Source organism: Lampris incognitus, chromosome 6, assembly GCF_029633865.1.
Source record: "Lampris incognitus isolate fLamInc1 chromosome 6, fLamInc1.hap2, whole genome shotgun sequence".
NCBI classification, from domain to species: domain Eukaryota; kingdom Metazoa; phylum Chordata; class Actinopteri; order Lampriformes; family Lampridae; genus Lampris; species Lampris incognitus.
Window position 1 is genome coordinate 58,121,477 of NC_079216.1, and position 19,095 is coordinate 58,140,571.

Consider the following 19,095-nt stretch of genomic DNA (forward strand, 5'->3'; position numbering starts at 1 on the left):
TTTTACAACTGTTCTTTATCCAGCACACTTCTAAAATGAAATTCCTATGTGTCAACTCCATTATGCAGAGTCAAAGTCACATGAACAAAAATTTAACATAATTATTAAGGTTTTTTTCATTACACAGTGTGCGCTCCATCTCGCTGCTCACTGCGAGGAAGGCGGGAGAGGGGAAACAATGTCGGCTGCACGAGAGCATGACCGATTTCATAAGCACGAGTCAGGTGCCGAGGAAAAGGGGAAAAAAATTAAAAAGAAGGTAGAATTTCATAAGTCACTGCGATGATCGCTGGATAAATTTGTCACCAGTTGCTAAGCTGTGGTAAATAGCTACATGCATGTGACTATAGGCATCGTGTACTGACCGGTCTGAAAAATGATCTGAAATCTGAACGAAATGTAGGCTACGGACCTGAAATATTGAATTGTAACATACTGTCATACTTCAGCATGCCCAAATAAAGTGACAGCTGAGCTGACTTGATGATGTAAAGCCAGGAGTTTTACAGCTGACCGCCAGTTCGAATCCCCTTGTTACCTCCGGCTTGGTCGGGCATCCCTACAGACACAATTGGCCGTGTCTGCGGGTGGGAAGCCAGATGTGGGTATGGTGTCCTGGTCCCTGCACAAGCACCTCCTTTGGTCGATCGGGGCACCTGTTCGGGGGGGGGGGACTGGGGGGGAATAGCGTGATCCTCCCACGTGCTACGTCCCCCTGGCAAAACTCCTCAGTGTCAGGTGAAAAGAAGCGGCTGGCGACTCCACATGTATCGCAGGAGACATGTGGTACTCTGCAGCCCTCCCTGGATCGGCAGAGGGGGTGGAGCAGCGACTGGGACGGCTCGGAAGAGTGGGGTGATTGGCCAAGTGCAACTGGGGAGAAAAGCGGGGGGGGGTGTAATGCACGGAGATTACGTGTGCAGTAGAACTAGAATAACTATGTGCATGTGACTGGGATTCACATGCATGCATGTCAGTGAGTAGGGCCTTGCATCCGCCCTACAACAGCCCTGGCTGATGGCACACAAGCAGAGGTGTAAAAACCTGGACCAGAAAGTAAAAACCCTAAATGTGTCTTTACTCCACCCATGTACTAAACCGTCAGATTGCACTGACTAGTTTCCCAAATCAGCTGGTTTAATACATGGATGGAGTAAAGACACGGTTAGGGTTTTTATTTTGTGGACCGGATTTTTACACCTCTGCACACAAGTGACAATGGCTGCTGCACCTTGTTTGCAGTTCTTGTGGCCAGGGGGAGGGACAGATCAGGGAAATTACAGATTTAAGCTTCAAAGCTACAATCCTTAAGATTTACATGTTTAACAAATGTATTTTTGGATACTTTCTTTTGCTGGTGGATTTAAGACGACAGGTAATCCCCGAATATCAAAAATCATGAAAGCTCAAGTTGAGGGTGGGACTTTCCAGGTAAAAATTATACGGAGCGCTGTGTTTTATATTTTCAACATGAAAGCCAAGTGTGAAAGAATACAAGGCAGGTAGCAGCGAGTTTAAAGAAGCACAGTTGTTTGGCGGTACAGTGGCGCAGCGGTTAGCGCTGTCACCTCACAGCAAGAAGGTCCTGGGCTCGAACCCCGGGGTTGTCCAAACTCAGGGGTCATCCCAGGTCCTTTCTGTGTGGAGTTTGCATATTCTTCTCATGTCTGCGGTGGGTTTCCTCCAGGAGCTCGGGTTCCCCCCACCATCAATAAGACATGCATGTTAGAGTTAATACTCCTGTCTGTGCCCCTGACCAAGGCATGGCGTGATGAACTGGAGCTGGTCCCCAGGCGCTGCACAGCAGCTGCCCACTGCTCCTAGCTACACAGCTAGGATGGGTTAAATGCAGAGGAAGAGTTTCCCCACGGGGATTAATAAAGTAGTAAAAAAAATTTTTAAAAAGTTGTAGCCAACAACTATATTTGGCAGACCATGCTCATAGCAGAGCTTTTCCAATATATACTACAATATCAACAGCTAAACCTCAGGTTCAGCCATGTTTGTTTTGTTTTATTTGAAGGCGCTGACACAACAGCACTTCCAGCATTTCATTTTGAACGGATCTGTGGGCTTCAGAGCGGTCACACACCAATGCAAATACTCGTGTCACCGCAGGTGTCAGTAAATTAAACAAAAACCTGCAGCGTACTTCCCAGGTGGTCCGCAGCACATTCCTACTGCACAAAAGAGTGGAGCTAATCCTTTATAAACCCGGGCCCCAGAATGACTCTGATTACTTCAGTCTGAAATATAAGCGGTCCAGATGAATTTGAGTAAGCATACCTGACGGCTAGGTGGTTTAACATGTGGAAAACCTGTCCTGTAACTGAACAGTACACAGGTTTAAACCCCAAAATTGTGGGGCGTCCAGGTGGCGTGGCGGTCTATTCCGTTGCCTACCAACATGGGGATCGCTGGTTCGAATCCCTGTGTTACTTCGGGCTTGGTCGGGCGTCCCTACAGACATAATTGGCCGCGTCTGTGGGTGGGAAGCCGGATGTAGGTATGTGTCCTGGTCGCTGCACTAGCACCTCCTCTGGTTGGTCGGGGTGCCTGTTCGGGGGGGAGGGAGAACTGGGGGGGGAATAGCGCGATCCTCGCATGCGTTACGTCCCCCTGGTGAAACTTCTCACTGTCAGGTGAAAAGAAGCGGCTGGCGACTCCACATTTATCGGAGGAGGCATGTGGTAGTCTGCAGCCCTTCCCGGATCAGCAGAGGGTGTGGAGCAGTGACCAGGACAGCTTGGAACAGTGGGGTAATTGGCCAAGTACAATTGGGGAGAAAAAAAGGGGAAAAAATCCAACAAAAATAACCCAACAATTGTCTATACCTGTCCATCAACAGGTATGTGTCTTTCAGAGTGACCATAAACCCCTGAAGTCTCCGTATCAGCTCATCCATTTTTTTTCCACCTCTTTTCTCCCCAATTGTACTTGGCCAATTACCATATTTTCCAAGCCATCCGGGTTGCAGCTCCACCCCCTCTGCTGATCCGGGGAGGGCTGCAGACTACCACATGCCTCCTCTGATACATGTGGAGTCGCCAGCCGCTTCTTTTCCCCTGACAGTGAGGAGTTTCACCAGGGAGGTGTAGCACGTGGGAGGATCACACTATTCCCCCCAGTTCCCCCTCCTCCCTGAACAGGCACCCCAACTGACCAGAGAAGGTGCTAGTGCAGTGAACAGAAAACATACCCACATCCGGTTTTCCACCCGCAGACACGGCCAATTGTGTCTGTAGTGACACCCGACCAAGCTGGAGGTAACACAGGCAGGGTCCGAAATGAACCTTTTTGGCTTACCGGCCAGGGGACTGGTAGATGGAAAAACGATAAAATGTTACAAGTATGATTTCATGTTTTATTTGCAACATTATTATAACTACTCGAGTGCTCCACATGCCCATCCCTAGTCCCAGACTACTTCTCACTCTACAGCAGTCACTCTCTTTGCACCGTCTGGCCTCCTGCTCCTGACAGAGTCTTGGTGCCACAGATCAACAGCACTGGTTGGGTCATACTCCCTGATCTCGGGAGATGACAACTGCACCATCAGTAGATCCGAAAGTGTGTCTGAGTTGAGGTTGGACCGCCAGTCAGTTTTAACCTGTTTCATGGTGTTGAAGCTAGCACACAGCTAACATTAGTGCAAGCTAGGTGTCACATACTAGTGCCAGCTGGCTAACGTTAGCTACAGCCATCACTTTGTTTACGTTGTATAAGGAACTGTTGAGATGACAACTAAATTCAGTTACTCGCACATCCATTCGAAGAGTGGTCTCGCCTTCTTGCCAATGGCATGCACAGTCCTAAACATGTTCTGCATTTTCATGCTGGTCTGCTTGGGCATGGCTATTAGCACCTTTACGGAGGATGTTGCGAGGACAGGCTCTGACTGAGCCCAAGAGGTATTCATACAGGTAACGTGACATCTGGAGGTCTCATGTTCCTTGATGTTTTCTACCTTCATTATCTTGTTACCGATGACAAATGAATTGCTCCAGTTTTTGGCATACTGGTGACAGACGGAGCAACTCTTTATCACGGTCTGTGCATTATACTGCAGCCAGCTTCTCGCAGCTCCTTTATCGTCATACCACCGCTTTTCACTAAACTTTCTTTTTTGCGGTTTGGTGGTTTTGCGCCTTCTAAATATTGCCACATAACTGGTGTTGCTCGCTAACGGTAGTTAAAAGAATAGAGTAGGCTAGTACCGAGTTTGATGGATGCTGCTGTCGTTGTTCCTCTCGAGTGTGTGTGCAATGTTACTCGCCAGTAGCATCTAGCAACATTCTAATGCACTTTGATTGGTTAATTTCTGTTATTGTTCTTTCTATGTTATTGTTCTAATGCACTTTGGTTGGTTAATTTCTGTTATTGTTCTTTCTATGTTATTGTTCTAATGCACTTTGGTTGGTTAATTTCTGTTATTGTTCTTTCTATGTTATTGTTCTAATGCACTTTGGTTGGTTAATTTCTGTTTTTGTTGTTGCTATGTTATTGCTGTTGCTAAGGTGGTTAATTTCTGTTATTGTTGTTTCTATGTTATTGTTCTAATGCACTTTGGTTGGTTAATTTCTGTTATTGTTGTTGCTATGTTATTGCTGTTGCTAAGGAGAGAGAGAGAGAGAGAGAGAGAGAGAGAGAGAGAGAGAGAGAGAGAGAGAGAGAGAGAGAGAGAGAGAGAGAGAGAGAGATAGAGATGGGGGGATTAAGTGGTTGGACTTAACTTTTTTGTTACTCGCCATGTGGCGGGTAGGCTTCTGAGTTTTACTCGCCAATCAGAAAATCTACTCGCATTTGGCGGGTGGCGAGTGTTAATTTCAGATCCTGAACACAGGGATTCAAACTGCCGATCCCCGTGTTGATAGGCAACGGAATACACCACTACGTTACCCAGACGCCCCTATGAATTACAAATGAAACCAAAAAATTACCAGTTAGGTACTTAAGGCTCATAGAAAAAGATTTGCTGACTGCCACCTCCAATGATTAGTGAGTACAAGTTGGGATGCTAAGATGGAGCTAGATGCAGGTTATCCAACAGGTATGATCATTTGTGCTTGATGTAAAAAAGATGACACTGGCTTCTGAATATGCTGTGTGAAGGAAGATGAGGCAAAACTATAGCTCAAGAGCAGTCAGAAGTGGGAGTAGTGTATTGTAGTTCTGACTGTACTACTGACTAAGATTTGTAGTGTGTTGTGATGCTGACTGTACCAACAGTTGTCATCGAGAGCAGCCAACTCACCACATGTCTATCTGTGTGGAGTATTCGGAGGAGCCCAGCAGCACGTCTGGTGGCCGGTACCAAAGCGTTACCACCTCATTCGAGTACGTCTTCGTGGGGACTGACTTGGCACGGGCCAGGCCTTGGAGAGTAAAAAAAAAAAAAAATCAGTAAGTTCAATGAATATAAACCATCAGATTCATTTAATAGAGTTCTATTGTATAATGTTACATGTCCATCAAAGGAAATAAGATGAGCTCAAATTCATCAATTGCTATGTTCTAAATATGGACCTGTACCTATCAGACCACCTGTACCCGTATATTCTGTTCCAAAATCTACAGTCTGCAGACACAGGGCTGGTCCCACCCTTTGGAAGGGGGTTCTCCCTGCAGAGCTCCACAACGCTGCTTCTTTGGACACTTTTCAAAAAACTCCTGAAAACTCACCTGTTCACCAAGGCCTATGGTCTCTAGTCACTTGTATTATGCCCAGCAAGCTTTCCAATTATTATTCTCTGTTCTTGTAGTATTTGTTTTGTCTGTACCACTAAATGTCAAGTCTCCTTGGGTCTTTTGAAGGGCACTACACAAATTTAAGTTGTTGTTATGGATAACTGCAGATTTCATTATAATCCACAAAAGGGGGGGGGGTTGGAACAGTTGTTGCACAAGTTTTATCCAGATAATTTTTACTGTCATGTTGCATGAAAGTGATAGTCTCATATTAAGACGAACATCTTCATGTTCATGCACAAATTGAGCTACATCAGTACTGTTAGTTACTCTTTTGAAATTTATAAACCATTCTTTTCTTTCCAAGTTTCTTTTTTTCCATCCAGGTTTTACCAAAGTCAGCGAGTTTGAGCTCTCCTCTCTCGTTGATGAGCAGATTCTGGGGCTTCAGGTCTCTGTGGAGAACCTTCCGTCTGTGGCAGTAAGCCAGGCCTCTCAAGATTTGGAATAAGAAAATCTGAAAAGCAAGTGTTTTGGGCGGGGGGGGGGGGGCAGATAAAGATGAGTACTGATAATGCCACCATGACATTTCAGGATCGTAATAAATAAAAGTGTGATAGAATTTGACAAGCTATAATACAATCCTGCTCATCACAACATGCTAGGTGTAAGGCATTCTGAGAAATGAGATGGCTACTGAAATGTAATGAGCTTCTGACCAACAAAACAAATTACACGAGCCCATTTACACCTGGTATAGTCATGCAAGCTGTATCTGGAAGTGTTATCCGTCTCATCATGTGCTTTGCATTTAAACTTGGGCTCTGTGTGCGGTCTAGTCTGCATTGAGGTAGGATCTCAATTTTTACGCAGTTCAGGGGGAGGGGGAACCCGGGGAAATAGCGTGAACTCCCACATGCTATGTCCCCCTGGTGAAACTTCTCACTGTCAGGTGAAAAGATGCGGCTGGCGACTCCACATGTATCGGAGGAGGCATGTGGTAGTCTGCAGCCCTCCTCGGATAAGCAGAGGGGTTGGAGCAGCAACCAGGGCAGCTCGGAAGAGTGGGGTAATTGGCCAGATACAATTGGGGATAAAAAAAAAGAAAAGGGGGGGGGGTAAAAAAAAAAAAGAGTTATTAGCCAGCTGTCCATTACAATGATCCATTGCACTGCTGAGATACTTCCTGGTTCAACTTTCAGGAACGTCGCATTGTATTATCGATGGACTAACTACCCAGCCAGTCGTAGATAAGAGGAAATCATATACACAGCCTAACAGGGGCACTAGAGTTTCTTTTTGTTGTTACTGAAAGGACCAGTTTGAAGATCGTGCTCAGTTGCCCTATAAGATGCTGTTTTAAAGCTGTGTCCAAAATCTCAAATGATGTCATCACCGATTATGATAGAAAAAAATACAAAAATAAGACCCAGGTTTTAAAAAACAAAACAAAAGTTATCATTTTACAGCATTTTTCCTGATCCAAATAACATACAGATTCCAGATAACATGATAACAGCAGGTGTAAAAGATGCCATTGAAATGCTCTGCCCAGTTTATTAAGCTGGCAATACGTGAAGTCATGTACATAAATTTGAACAGGCAAAGTGAAATCCCCCAACACTAAAATGTTGCATCGAATATGCTCAGTTTGGAGGAGTTTGAAGGTCAGATCCGAGAGATTTAAACTGTTGACACGTTCCTCCACCACCAGAGGGCAGAGTGCGCATGTTTGGATTATAAAGGCTCAGCAGAGGAGTCTCCTGCACGTTTACACACACACACACACAGAGACAGAGAGACAGAGACAGAGACAGAGACAGAGACAGAGACAGAGAGAGAGACAGAGAGAGAGAGAGAGAGAGAGAGAGAGAGAGAGAGAGAGAGAGAGAGAGAGAGAGAGAGAGAGAGAGAGAGAGAGAGAGAGAGAGAGAGTGTGTGTGAGGGAAGGCTCACCTTGACGTTATGCATGCTCAGAATATTCCCACAGTCATCCATGTACTGCTTGAGGTCCTTGTCCTAGACAAGAGGGGTGGGGGTTGGGGGGGAGGTGAAGGGGGGGGGGTTACTCAGTACTGAGGCTGCAAAGGCCATGAGCGAAGAACACAGCAACAGCTGGCCTTTCTGTACGTTCCTATGAGAGCACGTCCGGTTCATCAGACGGCCTCGAATACCAGCAACACACGAGACATAACCTCTGGGTATCAATGAGTAGCGCTGCACTAAACCTGAGTCACATCAGAGGAGACAAGGGAAAAGGGGAGGGGGACAGGATGGAAGGGGATGGAAGTAGGATGCTTTTGTTCTTACCAGGTACTCAAAGACCAGCGTCAGAGACTTTTCTGTGTGGACAATGTCATGCAATGTCACGATGTTGGCGTGCTTCAAGTCCTTCAGCAGTGACACTGGGGAAACAAAAGGGGGGGGGACACTTGTGAACGTCTGTGATTTATGTCTGAGGTCGCCCTTCGATGAACGAAGTGAGCTGATAAATGGGACTTGATGAGTGGTGAGTGGTTTCATAGAAGGACTGTCGGGGCTTATTAATTTCATGAGAACGGCGAAAGATCAACCTTGAGCTTGAAGTGGAGACGTCTGTAGCAGATGTAGTTCAATTTACAGGCCAACTTCTCTTTTTTAATTGTTAGCCGAGTAAATTTGCACTTGTTAGCCGAGTAAATTTGCACATTCAAGGAATTTGAACTGGTGGGAAGTTCAACATGAAGAGGATGAAGAACCTCGACACAATGACCCAAAGTAGATAAACACAATAAAGCGTCCAGGGAGCATCTCATCATGTGTTCCTGCAGGAGTGCATGTGTGCTTCTGAGAATACCGAAGCTGGTAGGCAACTACTGAAATTAGGGAGCGATGTGCATTTTACTGCACAGAAAGCAAAAGGCAAGAATCAAGAGTTTCACAAAGGGGAACGGGCTCCATTACAAAGCATTCACACGTTTATAATCGGACACTTGTGAAACACATTTCACTGATACGCAACTGACCTTTTGCAATGAAAATCTCCAAGCCCGACTCCTCTCAGCAGATGCCTCGATGGCACATCAGCACAGGAAATAAACCCTAATAAAACTGTAATATCTGTAGCTAACCAACTTTTGAGCAAAGGTCAGATTTGGGGGAAAAAACAAAAAAACAAAACAACACAACATCGCCCTCCAGGCAGTCAGGATAACATGAATCTGTACTGCATTTTGCCCTCATTTCAGCTACGTCTTATTACTAACCTCGCATTATCCATTGCACGTTGCAACGAAGCTGGCAGAGGAAGTCCAGCCGAGCGCTAAACATTGATTGATGGATCGCTTATTTTTTCTTTTTTGGATTTTTCCCCTTTTTCTTTAGACTGTATCTGGCCAATTACCCCACTCCCGAGCCGTCCCGGTCACTGCTCCAACCCCTCTGCCGATATGGGGAGGGCTGCAGACTACCACACGCCTCCTCCAATACATGTGGAGTCGCCAGCCACTTCTTTTCACCTGACAGTGAGGAGTTTCGCCAGGGGGACGGAGCCATGGGAGGATCACGCTATCCCCCTCCCCCCGGTTCCCCCTCCCCCCCGAACAGGCGCCCCGACCGACCAGAGGAGGTACTAGTGCAGCGACCAGGACACATACCCACATATGCTTCCCACCCGCAGACCCAAGTGTGTCTGTAGGGACGTCGGACCAAGCCGGAGGTAACACGGGGACTCGAACAGGCGATCCCCGTGTTGGTAGGCAACGGAATAGACCGCTACACTACCCGGATGCCCCGCTTATTTTTTCAAGCGGTCCATCGAATGGGACGCATGTGGGATGTGTTTGGTGACAGTGAACCCTCTCACCTTCTCGGATGGCAGTACACGGCGCCCCCTCCTCATGTTCAAGCCTGATCTCCTTCAGGGCCACCAGGTTGTCCGTTAGCTTGCTTCGCCCCTTGTAGACAGTTGCGTACGTGCCCTGGAGGGGTAAAGGACAAGTGATAGGTGAGGAAGAGGTCGATCTGCGCCTACACACAACAGTCAGCTGTGGCAAGGTCAGAGGTCAACAGTCAAAAGTGTAGTTAAAGTGTAAACAGGTGTGTGTGTGTGGTGTGTGTGTGTGTGTGTGTGTGTCTTTTCAATGGATATGAGAACCTGAGCACCTGGCAGGCAGTTGGGGGGGGGGTAGCTAGAGAGAGATGCCAAGGTGAACAAAGGCTTTCACATACCTCCCCGAGTTTGTCCAGTTTAATGTAGGTCTCCAGTTTCCCAAATCCAATTTCCGACTAAGAGAATGACAGAGAGAGCGAGAGAGAGAGAGAGAGAGAGAGAAGGGAGAAGAGGACAAACAGCATTAACGAGGCCAACTTTGTAATTAGTGCTGACAAGCTTACAGACACCAAACAAAATCCTTCTGATGGCTTAGAAGGAACAGGGGCACCAATAAAGCGGGGACACGCACACACACACACACACACAAAATGCCCATCATAGCTAATCACATCTGACAGAGGACCACTGGCTTTTGCCTTTCCAGTGTTTGTGTGCACATGCTCACACACCACCGCTCTTCTTCACACACCCACCACCACCCTTCTTCACAGAGATGCACACTCAAACAGCTGAAACCACAAGCCAATTATAAAGGGTGCTGACGAAGAGAATGCTGAGGTGAAAGGTAAACACACCGCCGCAGGTCAGAAAGGAGCAGCCGCGGGAGGGAAAAATGGAGGGTGAGACGGGAGGCGGTCTGAGCTCTCACCTTCCGTTTCTCACAGCCTTTAAATAAAACATGAGTCTCTCACAGCTATCTTCACCATTCTGCTGTCAACTTCCTCTGCCTCTGTGTTTGAATACCCGCCCCCTCCACACTAACGCGGATAGATCTGAAAACCAATCTCTCTTTTCTGTTCTGGACTTCCGTCCACACTCAGCAGTCATTTTCAACCACCAAAAACTGAGCTTTTTGAAGACGCTGACATATGGCTGCTGGCTCAAGTGGCTTGGCATGCCCAGCAGAAGAGACATTAAGGACCATACTGGTGGGGGGTTTCTCCATGTTTTTGCCCGTTTACTCAACATGGTCTGGCCACAGGTCAGATCTCATTCCACGCCCACCTCATAAGACACCCATTTAAACACAAATGAAGACAATGATTTACTTACTTTAGTTCTACGCACACTAAAGTAAGCTGCTCAATCCATGGCTAACCTTTGACCTGACGGTTTATGGATGAAAAACATCCAACTCTCCTAGTGGACTGGAGTGTGTATGATAACGGCCTCACTACACGAGGTATGGCGCTAGGTGTCTCTGGCTCAATTTACCACAATCATGTATATACTTTAACATTACTCCCGGGGGCGTCCGGGTAGCATAGCGGTCTATTCTGTTGCCTACCAACACGGGGATCGCCGGTTCAAATCCCTGTGTTACCTCCGGCTTGGTCGGGTGTCCCTACAGACACAATTGGCCATGTCTGCAGGCGGGAAGCCAGATGTGGGTATGTGTCCTGGTCACTGCACTAGCGCCTCCTCTGGTCAGTTGGGGGGCCTATTCGGGGGGGGAACTGGGGGGAACAGCGTGATCCTCCCACACGCTACTTCCCCCTGGTGAAACGCCTCACTGTCAGTCGAAAAGAAGCGGCTGTGACTCCACATGTATGGGAGGAGGCATGAGGTAGTCTGCAGCCCTCCCCGGATTGGCAGAGGGGGAGGAGCAGAGACCAGGACCGCTCGAAGAGTGGGGTACAATCAGGGAGAAAAAGGGGGAAAAATCCCCCCCCCCAAAAAAAACATTACTCCCAAACATTTTGCAAAGTGTCTCGTAGTGTTTTAGATTTTTCAGAATGTGATTTTTCTCTACTTTCCAGACAGCCACTGGTCTCCATTAACTTCAGTGCGGTATGAAAACCAACTTGCATGAGACAGGCAATCCATCATAGTGAAAATTTAGTCCATTTCATTTTCTGTTAAAGTTACGTTAGCACTGCTGGATGACACCGTTGAAAACACAGATTGACATGAGAAAATTTGCTGCCACTTTCAACTGCATTATCCTGCTACAATAACTAAACTATGACAAAAATAAAGGCGACTAAATGTTCACTTTGAGGGATTACCACTCAAAAAAACTACAACACCACAACACGCTTTGTAAAACGGTTGGTAGTAATGTAAAGTACAGACAGTTTGTAGCAAACGGCTAACAGTCTTAAAAACTAAACTATGAGGGACTGGTTGTAAAAATACTGTGCAGGAGGGGCGTCCGGGTGGCGTGGCAGTCTATTCCACTGCCTACCAACACGGGGATCGCCGGTTCGAATCCCCATGTTACCTCCGGCTTGGTTGGGCGTCCCTACAGACACAATTGGCCGTGTCTGCGGGTGGGAAGCTGGATGTGGGTATGTGTCCTGGTCGCTGCACTAGCGCCTCCTCTGGTTGTCCGGGGCGTCTGTTCAAGGGGAAGGAGGAACCTGGGGGAATAGCGTGATCCTCCCACACGCTACATCCCCCCCGGTGAAACTCCTCACTGTCAGGTGAAAAGAAGCAGCTGGTGACTCCACATATATCGGAGGAGGCATGTGGTTGTCTGCAGCCCTCTCCTGAGCGGGTGGAGCAGCGACCAGGACAGCTCGGGCAGAGTGGGGTAATTGGCCAGATACAATTTGGGTGTGTGTGTGTGTGTGTGTGTGTGTGTGTATATATATATATACATATACACACACAAGTATATATGTTGTACATCTAGTCGTCTTCATGCTACTGCTCTGTTCTGCTCTTATGATATTTCCATGATGGCATTATCACCTCCTTCTAATGTCTTTCCCTGTGTTCCCCCCAAATTTGAGGCTTATGCCAGACATGTAAAAGTGTGCATGCTGGATAACTTCATACGGAAGAGGATTTGAGGGGAGTCGACATCGTGAGGAATGCCCCCACTTATAAACGTGTAAGTAACCCGCCTGTGTGATCAGTCTCACACAGGCGCTTTACTTGCGTCAGTATTTACATTTTAAAATGCAGTGTTTCTCTTCTGAAGACCCCCTCTAGAGCACAACACCCAAACGTTTAAACCTGCGTCGACCGCAGACATTATTTTATGTCGTTCAGCCAAAAACCACGTTCATATTTATTCCCCACAGGCGTTCATGGTGGCGCCGACATCTTGGTCGGCCAGAAAAAAAAAAGAAAAAAAAAAACAGCATCCCTGCTTTTCACATCATGTCCTCTGCTTCTCACCAGGGAGGCTCTGCGGGAGCGCCGGCTGAGGGGCTGGTCGAACGGCGGGCTGCTGAGCTGCAGCTTCTCCAGGTAACCGTCGGGTATCCGGATGTCGGCCGGCAGGGACAGACGCTTGTTCAGGTCCTGCACACACACACACACACACACACAAAACAGAGACCCCTATTAAAAAAAAAACAAATTGTGCCAACACAGATCTAAACCCTGGACAAACAAGAGCAAAACCCTGATCAGACTCAGAAAAGCTCTTCAACAAACACGTGTGGCCTAAAACAAGATGGTGGACACCCATGATAAACAAACACAATCATTATAACCATCCTTACACAGCTTCAGGCCCTATCAGCCAACTTGTGTGGGCTCGGCTGTATACGCTCCTTAAAGGTGCGTGTGTGTGTGTGTGTGTGTGTGTGTGTGCGTGTGTGTGTGTGTGTGTGTGTGTGTGTGAGTGATAAAGGGCGGCAGGGCCCGTTAAGAGTCGAGGAATAACCATCTCAGAAAAAAGGAGTCCAACACATGATCTTGATGACTAATCTAAAAATCTGTGTACGCAAGCTCACACACAAACACACGTATACACACACACGTATACACACACACGTATACACACACACACACACACACACACACATACAAAACATGAACAAAAACAATGCCCATCATGCATTTCCTCTCTCTCCGACACTCAGTAACATTGGCGCCCATGTTTGTGCAACTCTGAACTGTTGCGGTTTCAACATCGGAGCCAGCTGATAAATCTGTAACCCGAGCCTGGTGACCTCCGGTTTTGACCAAATCGACCAGTAAACCTTTCATTCAAAGCACGGCAAAATCCCCACCTGTTGCCACTGTTTGACTGTGTCCCAGTGGACGAGTCAGGCAGACAGAAACCAGCGCACTCACCGAGCGCGCCACATGTCCCGCCACGTGGAGAAACGTGACCGTTAAATCAGGAACCGGGGACACATGTCATTTCATTCCATGCACCTGCGTCCATGAAATGAAATGAAATATTGTTTCCCCCAGACCACAGCACTGCAACACAAAGACAGAAACACATATCCAAACTACAAGAACACATATATCCAACATATCCATCCATCCATCCATCTATTATCTGAACTGCTTATCCTGCTCTCCGGGACACAGGGATGGTGGAGCCTATCCCAGCAGTCACTGGGCGGCAGGCGGGGAGACACCCTGGACAGGCCGCCAGACCATCACACAGGGCCGACACACACATGCACCCATTCATACCTAGGGACAATTTAGTATGGCCAATTCACCTGACCTACATGTCTTTGAACTGTGGGAGGAAACCGGAGCCCCTGGAGGAAACCCACGCAGACACGAGGAGAACATACAAACTCCACACAGAGGACAACCCGGGATGACCCACCAAAATTGGACTACCCCGGGGCTCAAACCCAGGACCTTCTTGCTGTGAGGCAACCATGCTAACCACTGCGCCACCGTGCCGCCCTCCAACATATCCAAAAAAAAAAATTTCTTTTTTCACTGTCCAAGAGAGCGGACGCCAGCCAGGATGACTGTCGGACCTGCCGGTCTGCATGGGCTAGCAGTTAGCTTAGCCTGCCCCGCTTCCGCGTCCTGTCAGACCGCCCTTGGTGTTTCCTCTTCAGGCGCAGCTCCAGGCAGGACCGTGGTCCCTGGGCCCACAAGACCCAGGAGACCAAGCGCCCCAAGCCGATCCAGCGCCAGCTCTCCCAGCCATCAAATGATGACAGAAACTCCGACGCAGACGTGGACAAAGACACTGCATGGATGGTACTGGCTGAGGCCGCTGCAAACGTGAATTCGCGCTGCCATCTTCCCACACCAGAAGTGGAAGGAAATGGAAATGATAATAACACATTTGTTGTTACCGAATCCTAAGTTGGAGTTGCATTGTTCATCTAATGTAAATTAAGCCTGCCTGTAACTACTTTGTGCCGTGTTATCCTGTATTTGATTTAATAACATTTAACAACTGAAACTTAAAACAGCTTACAGAGCCCATGTTTGGCAGGTTTAGACAGATGGTCGCTATGTTAATGGACTCTCATCTCGTTCATCTGGGTCTCAATTCAATCTGATAAATCCCAATTCAGCATTTCAAATGAAGAACAGTAATTCAGTACCATTGGTCCATAGTCGTTTCACTCAGGGAGGTCAGGATTGGTCGTGAACCCTCGGTGTATGTCGTGCCAACCATCACCTGACCTTCGACCCCTCCACCCCCCAGCCAACACCACCCCCCACCTCCAGAAGGTTGTCCAATCAACCCGCCCTAATCTGCTACAACGCGCCCCATCTGGAGCGCATTACAGTAATCCCTGTGATGTAATCCCAAAACAGCCCTGCTTGGTTTCTGACCGGAGGAAGACAATCGCCACCTGGCTCCTCCTCCCGTTTCTCTCCCCTCCTCCTTCTCCTCCTTTCTCGATCCCTCTAGAGACAAAAGAAGCTTCCCTGAACACCGATTCATCCATTCACTGATCCATCACTCATGCTAGCAGATACAATGCAGACAGCGTTTGCGAAGCTGGAAGTATTCAAACACGTGTGTGTGTGTGTGTGTGTGTGTGTGTGTGTGTGTGTGTGTGTGTGTGTGTAATAAGTGTGTGTCCAAATATGTTCCTCTGGGCAAGCAATCACAGGAAACTCCAGGTTGGGGGTGGGGGGTGGATGGGGAGGGTGAGTGCACCGTTTGTTCATGATCTTGGTACAGCAAGAGCTGACGTTTCACGTTCCTGCATGTTAGCAGCCCCCCCACCCCCACCCCCCGTGCTGCCTCCCAACAGAGTAAGCTGCTTAACGGCTTTTTTTTTCTTTTATCTTGCATGCTTGGTCTTTGAACGCAGCCACCGGGAGCCGCTGGTAAATCCCTGCTAGGGACCTCTGACCAAACTAACCAATAAACACAGTTGGAGGGAGAACAGCAGGGATGCAGGGGGCGGGGGGGTGCTGCTCTCCAATCATAAGCCCCTCCCTCTCCCATGATCCCTCAGCAGGTAACATGGAAGCACGAGGGTTAGCTCACCGATGACAAAGGCCACTGCACACCACGGCCAAAACACACTCGCAACACATAAAACTGAAAGCTGCAAACTGAACTCGACAGTCCAACTCATCCCAGTCGCTCTTCCCTCTTTTCTGTAGTTCTGTCACACCGCCCTTTACAGCTCACAAGCTGACCAGTAAAGCCTTTACTGCCCATCAGGTGTTGCATGTTAGTGCTAGAAGATATGGAAAATGTTGCTATCATTATCATCTTCAAGACATTTTATACAATATTTGACACATATATATTGTAAATGGACTACATTTATACAGTGTTTTTCTAGTCTATCAACCACTCAAAGAGCTTTACAGTGTACGCCTCACATTCACCCATTCACACACATTCACACACTGATGGAGGAGGCTGCCCTGCAAGGCGCCAACCTGCTCATCAGGAGCAGTTAGGGGTTCAGTGTCTTGCTCAAGGACACTTCAACACGCTCTCTGGAGGAGCGGGGAATCAAACCAGGAACCTTCTGGTTAGTAGATGACCTGCTCTACCTCCGGAGTCATGCCGCCCCATATACATCATGATATCTGCTAACAGATGCAAAAATACCATGTTTAAAAATCTAACTGAGGCTCATCACATTGGTAATGTAGCAGTTTGGTAATGTAAAAGTACAATATCAAACCAAAACTAGTTTTCAAATATTTCAGACCTCATGTCAGAACTCGTAAGTTTTATTTAGATTATAAGCATACTTCCTCCTACTCCTTTTTGAACATGTAGTGTCTAATTTGTGTTGTTTATGAGAATTTGTTTATTGAGTTTGTTGCAGAGGTCACTTCACTTTATTATTATCATTATTATTATTATTATCATTGCTGGCGCTGGATCAGCCGGGAGAGCTTGGTCTGTTGCGTCCTGTGGGCCCAGGGACCACGGCCCTGCCCGGAGCTGCACCCAAGGAAGTAACACCGAGGGTGGTCTAACAGGACGCGGAAGCAGGGCAGGCTAAGCTAACTGCTAGCTCATGCAGACCGGCAGTTCCGACAGTCATCCTGGCCAGCAATCGCCCTCCTGGGGCGTCACGTTTCAATCGTAACTATAGGCAAATTTGTGTGGACAAACCCACTGAATTTTTTAGCCCTCAAGATTGTCTGACAGTCAGTAGCAAAGCATGTTGGTTATTTGTAATTCCTTCCTCCTAACATCTACTGTCTACCTCTTGCAACAAGCAGTCACCCAGGCCTGCAAAGACACCAGTGTTAGCCAATCGGTGTCTTAATTCAGGGGTTACCCAGGTTCTACACTGGTCTCTGAGACAAACGTCAGGGCTAAAAAAAATCCTATGGGTGTGTAAGAACAAATTTGCCCATGGTAACGACTGATACATGAGGCCCCTGAACAGTGTTTTCTTTTTTTTTTTCTTTTTTTTTTTAGTTTGGCTATATGTGTTAGTTTAGATATATGTGTTCTTCTGGTTTTTGGATATGTATTTTTGTCTGAGTTGCACTGCTGTGGGCTGGGGGAAACGATGTTTCATTGCCTGTCCAGGGTGTCCCCCCGCCTGCCGCCCAACGACTGCTGGGATAGGCTCCAGTATCCCTGCGACCCTGAGAACAGGATAAGCGGTTCAGATAATGGATGGATGGATGGACAATACCACTGAAAGATGCAAATTAATATTGAATTATTGCCCAGTACTACTGCATATTAACTTATACCTTTATGCTCAGCTGAGTTTTTGCCCTGAATTCAACATGTTGTGGAGCACCGCATAACCATTATATCTATATGACGGCTTATATCCATTTTACTTTTGTCTTTAAATAACCTCAACTTAGTTTGGGGACGATGACATCGTCCCCAACACATCGTGCTGTGTTTAATGCACCAGAGTCGGATACAGACACCGCTTACTGACATGCCCAGAATTAAAATAATTTTTCTGGGCATGTGAAATCCCTCTGGACACTTCGTCCAGCAAAATTTAAAAAAAAAAAAATCCTAGTGTGAACTCTGTCCATAATATGTTGACATTACATAACCAGAGGACTGTGAAGGTCCAGATGTAAGGAAGACGAGGTTTCTGAGCTTTTCTTTTACTACTGTTTGCCAGCGGAAGATGCTGCTTTTTCCTAGAATACCTCGGATGGGTGTTTAAACACGGAGAGCAATTCTGATAACAGATCTGAATGCCATTGTCAGTGTGTGTGTGTGTGTGTGTATGCTCGAGAAATGTTCCAAGCACAAGCAAGCAGTTTGCTCATTCAGTTGAGCAAAGTGTGTGTGAGTGTGTCGAGATTGTGTGGTCAGGCAGTGTCTTCCGTCTGTGTTACAGCGAGCTGTGAGAACACACCCACGCACAGAGCTACAGTACAGACGGACACACACACACTTACGAAGCGCTACTTCCTGACAATGAGGAAAAAAAAGTTTATTGTCAGATCATCTCACCGCCTCATTCGTTCAGCTGAGATTATGGCCCACAGGTGTCGAATTAGAAGGAGGCGCTGTGGGACATGTTCCCACTAACCTTTACGGTTTCTAAATAGACACCAAAAAAAAGGTCTAAATTGTGCTTGTATAACATCATCGGTAACACTTTTTATGAAGCTTGCATCTATAACGCCCTATGAGCATCTATAACACCCTATAAGTGTAGCTATAAGTCATTGTAAGATCCATTATAACCACATACGCCCTCACAACACCTCATAACCACCTTTATGATACATTATGTCAATTTAAAACGGATTTATGCATTATAAATATGTCAGCATTAGCCTGTTTATCTGTCAAATGTCATAATGCATCATAGCCAACTTGTTTTGCTGAAGTTTTGTAGAGATGTATAATGAGACTTCAGTGCTATTTCAGTCTTCAGCCATAGCTGTTAATCATTGTAATACACATTATAGGAAAGTATGGGCATTATAGATGCAATAGGTGTTTATAGGGTGTTATAGATGCTTATAGGGCATTATAGATGCAAGCTTCATAGAAAGTGTTACCACATCATCAAATAATGTCATATTTACACAGTTTAGCCATTTACGAGATGACAATAAGACAGCCCCAGTGTTCATGAGAGCTTACGTGCACATACGCTGGCCATATCAGGAATCAGGAACACTTGTCTATCATTTCATTTCATGCACCTGCGCACATG

At 46.9% G+C, this 19,095-nt stretch overlaps 1 protein-coding gene across 2 annotated transcripts in view; it reads right to left on the bottom strand.

The window, feature by feature from the left end:
• The window catches only part of LOC130114433 (cyclin-dependent kinase 17-like), a 45,644-nt gene that overhangs the window by 5,903 nt on the left and 20,646 nt on the right, over positions 1–19,095 (bottom strand). For both annotated transcript variants that reach the window (XM_056282315.1, XM_056282316.1), the window contains exons 5-11: positions 12,911–13,036; positions 9,898–9,954; positions 9,533–9,647; positions 7,999–8,093; positions 7,645–7,707; positions 6,082–6,205; positions 5,255–5,375 (exon numbers count right to left, since the gene is read on the bottom strand). In XM_056282315.1, the coding sequence (XP_056138290.1) occupies positions 5,255–5,375; positions 6,082–6,205; positions 7,645–7,707; positions 7,999–8,093; positions 9,533–9,647; positions 9,898–9,954; positions 12,911–13,036 (701 nt within the window). The remainder of the gene's footprint in view (positions 1–5,254; positions 5,376–6,081; positions 6,206–7,644; positions 7,708–7,998; positions 8,094–9,532; positions 9,648–9,897; positions 9,955–12,910; positions 13,037–19,095) is intronic.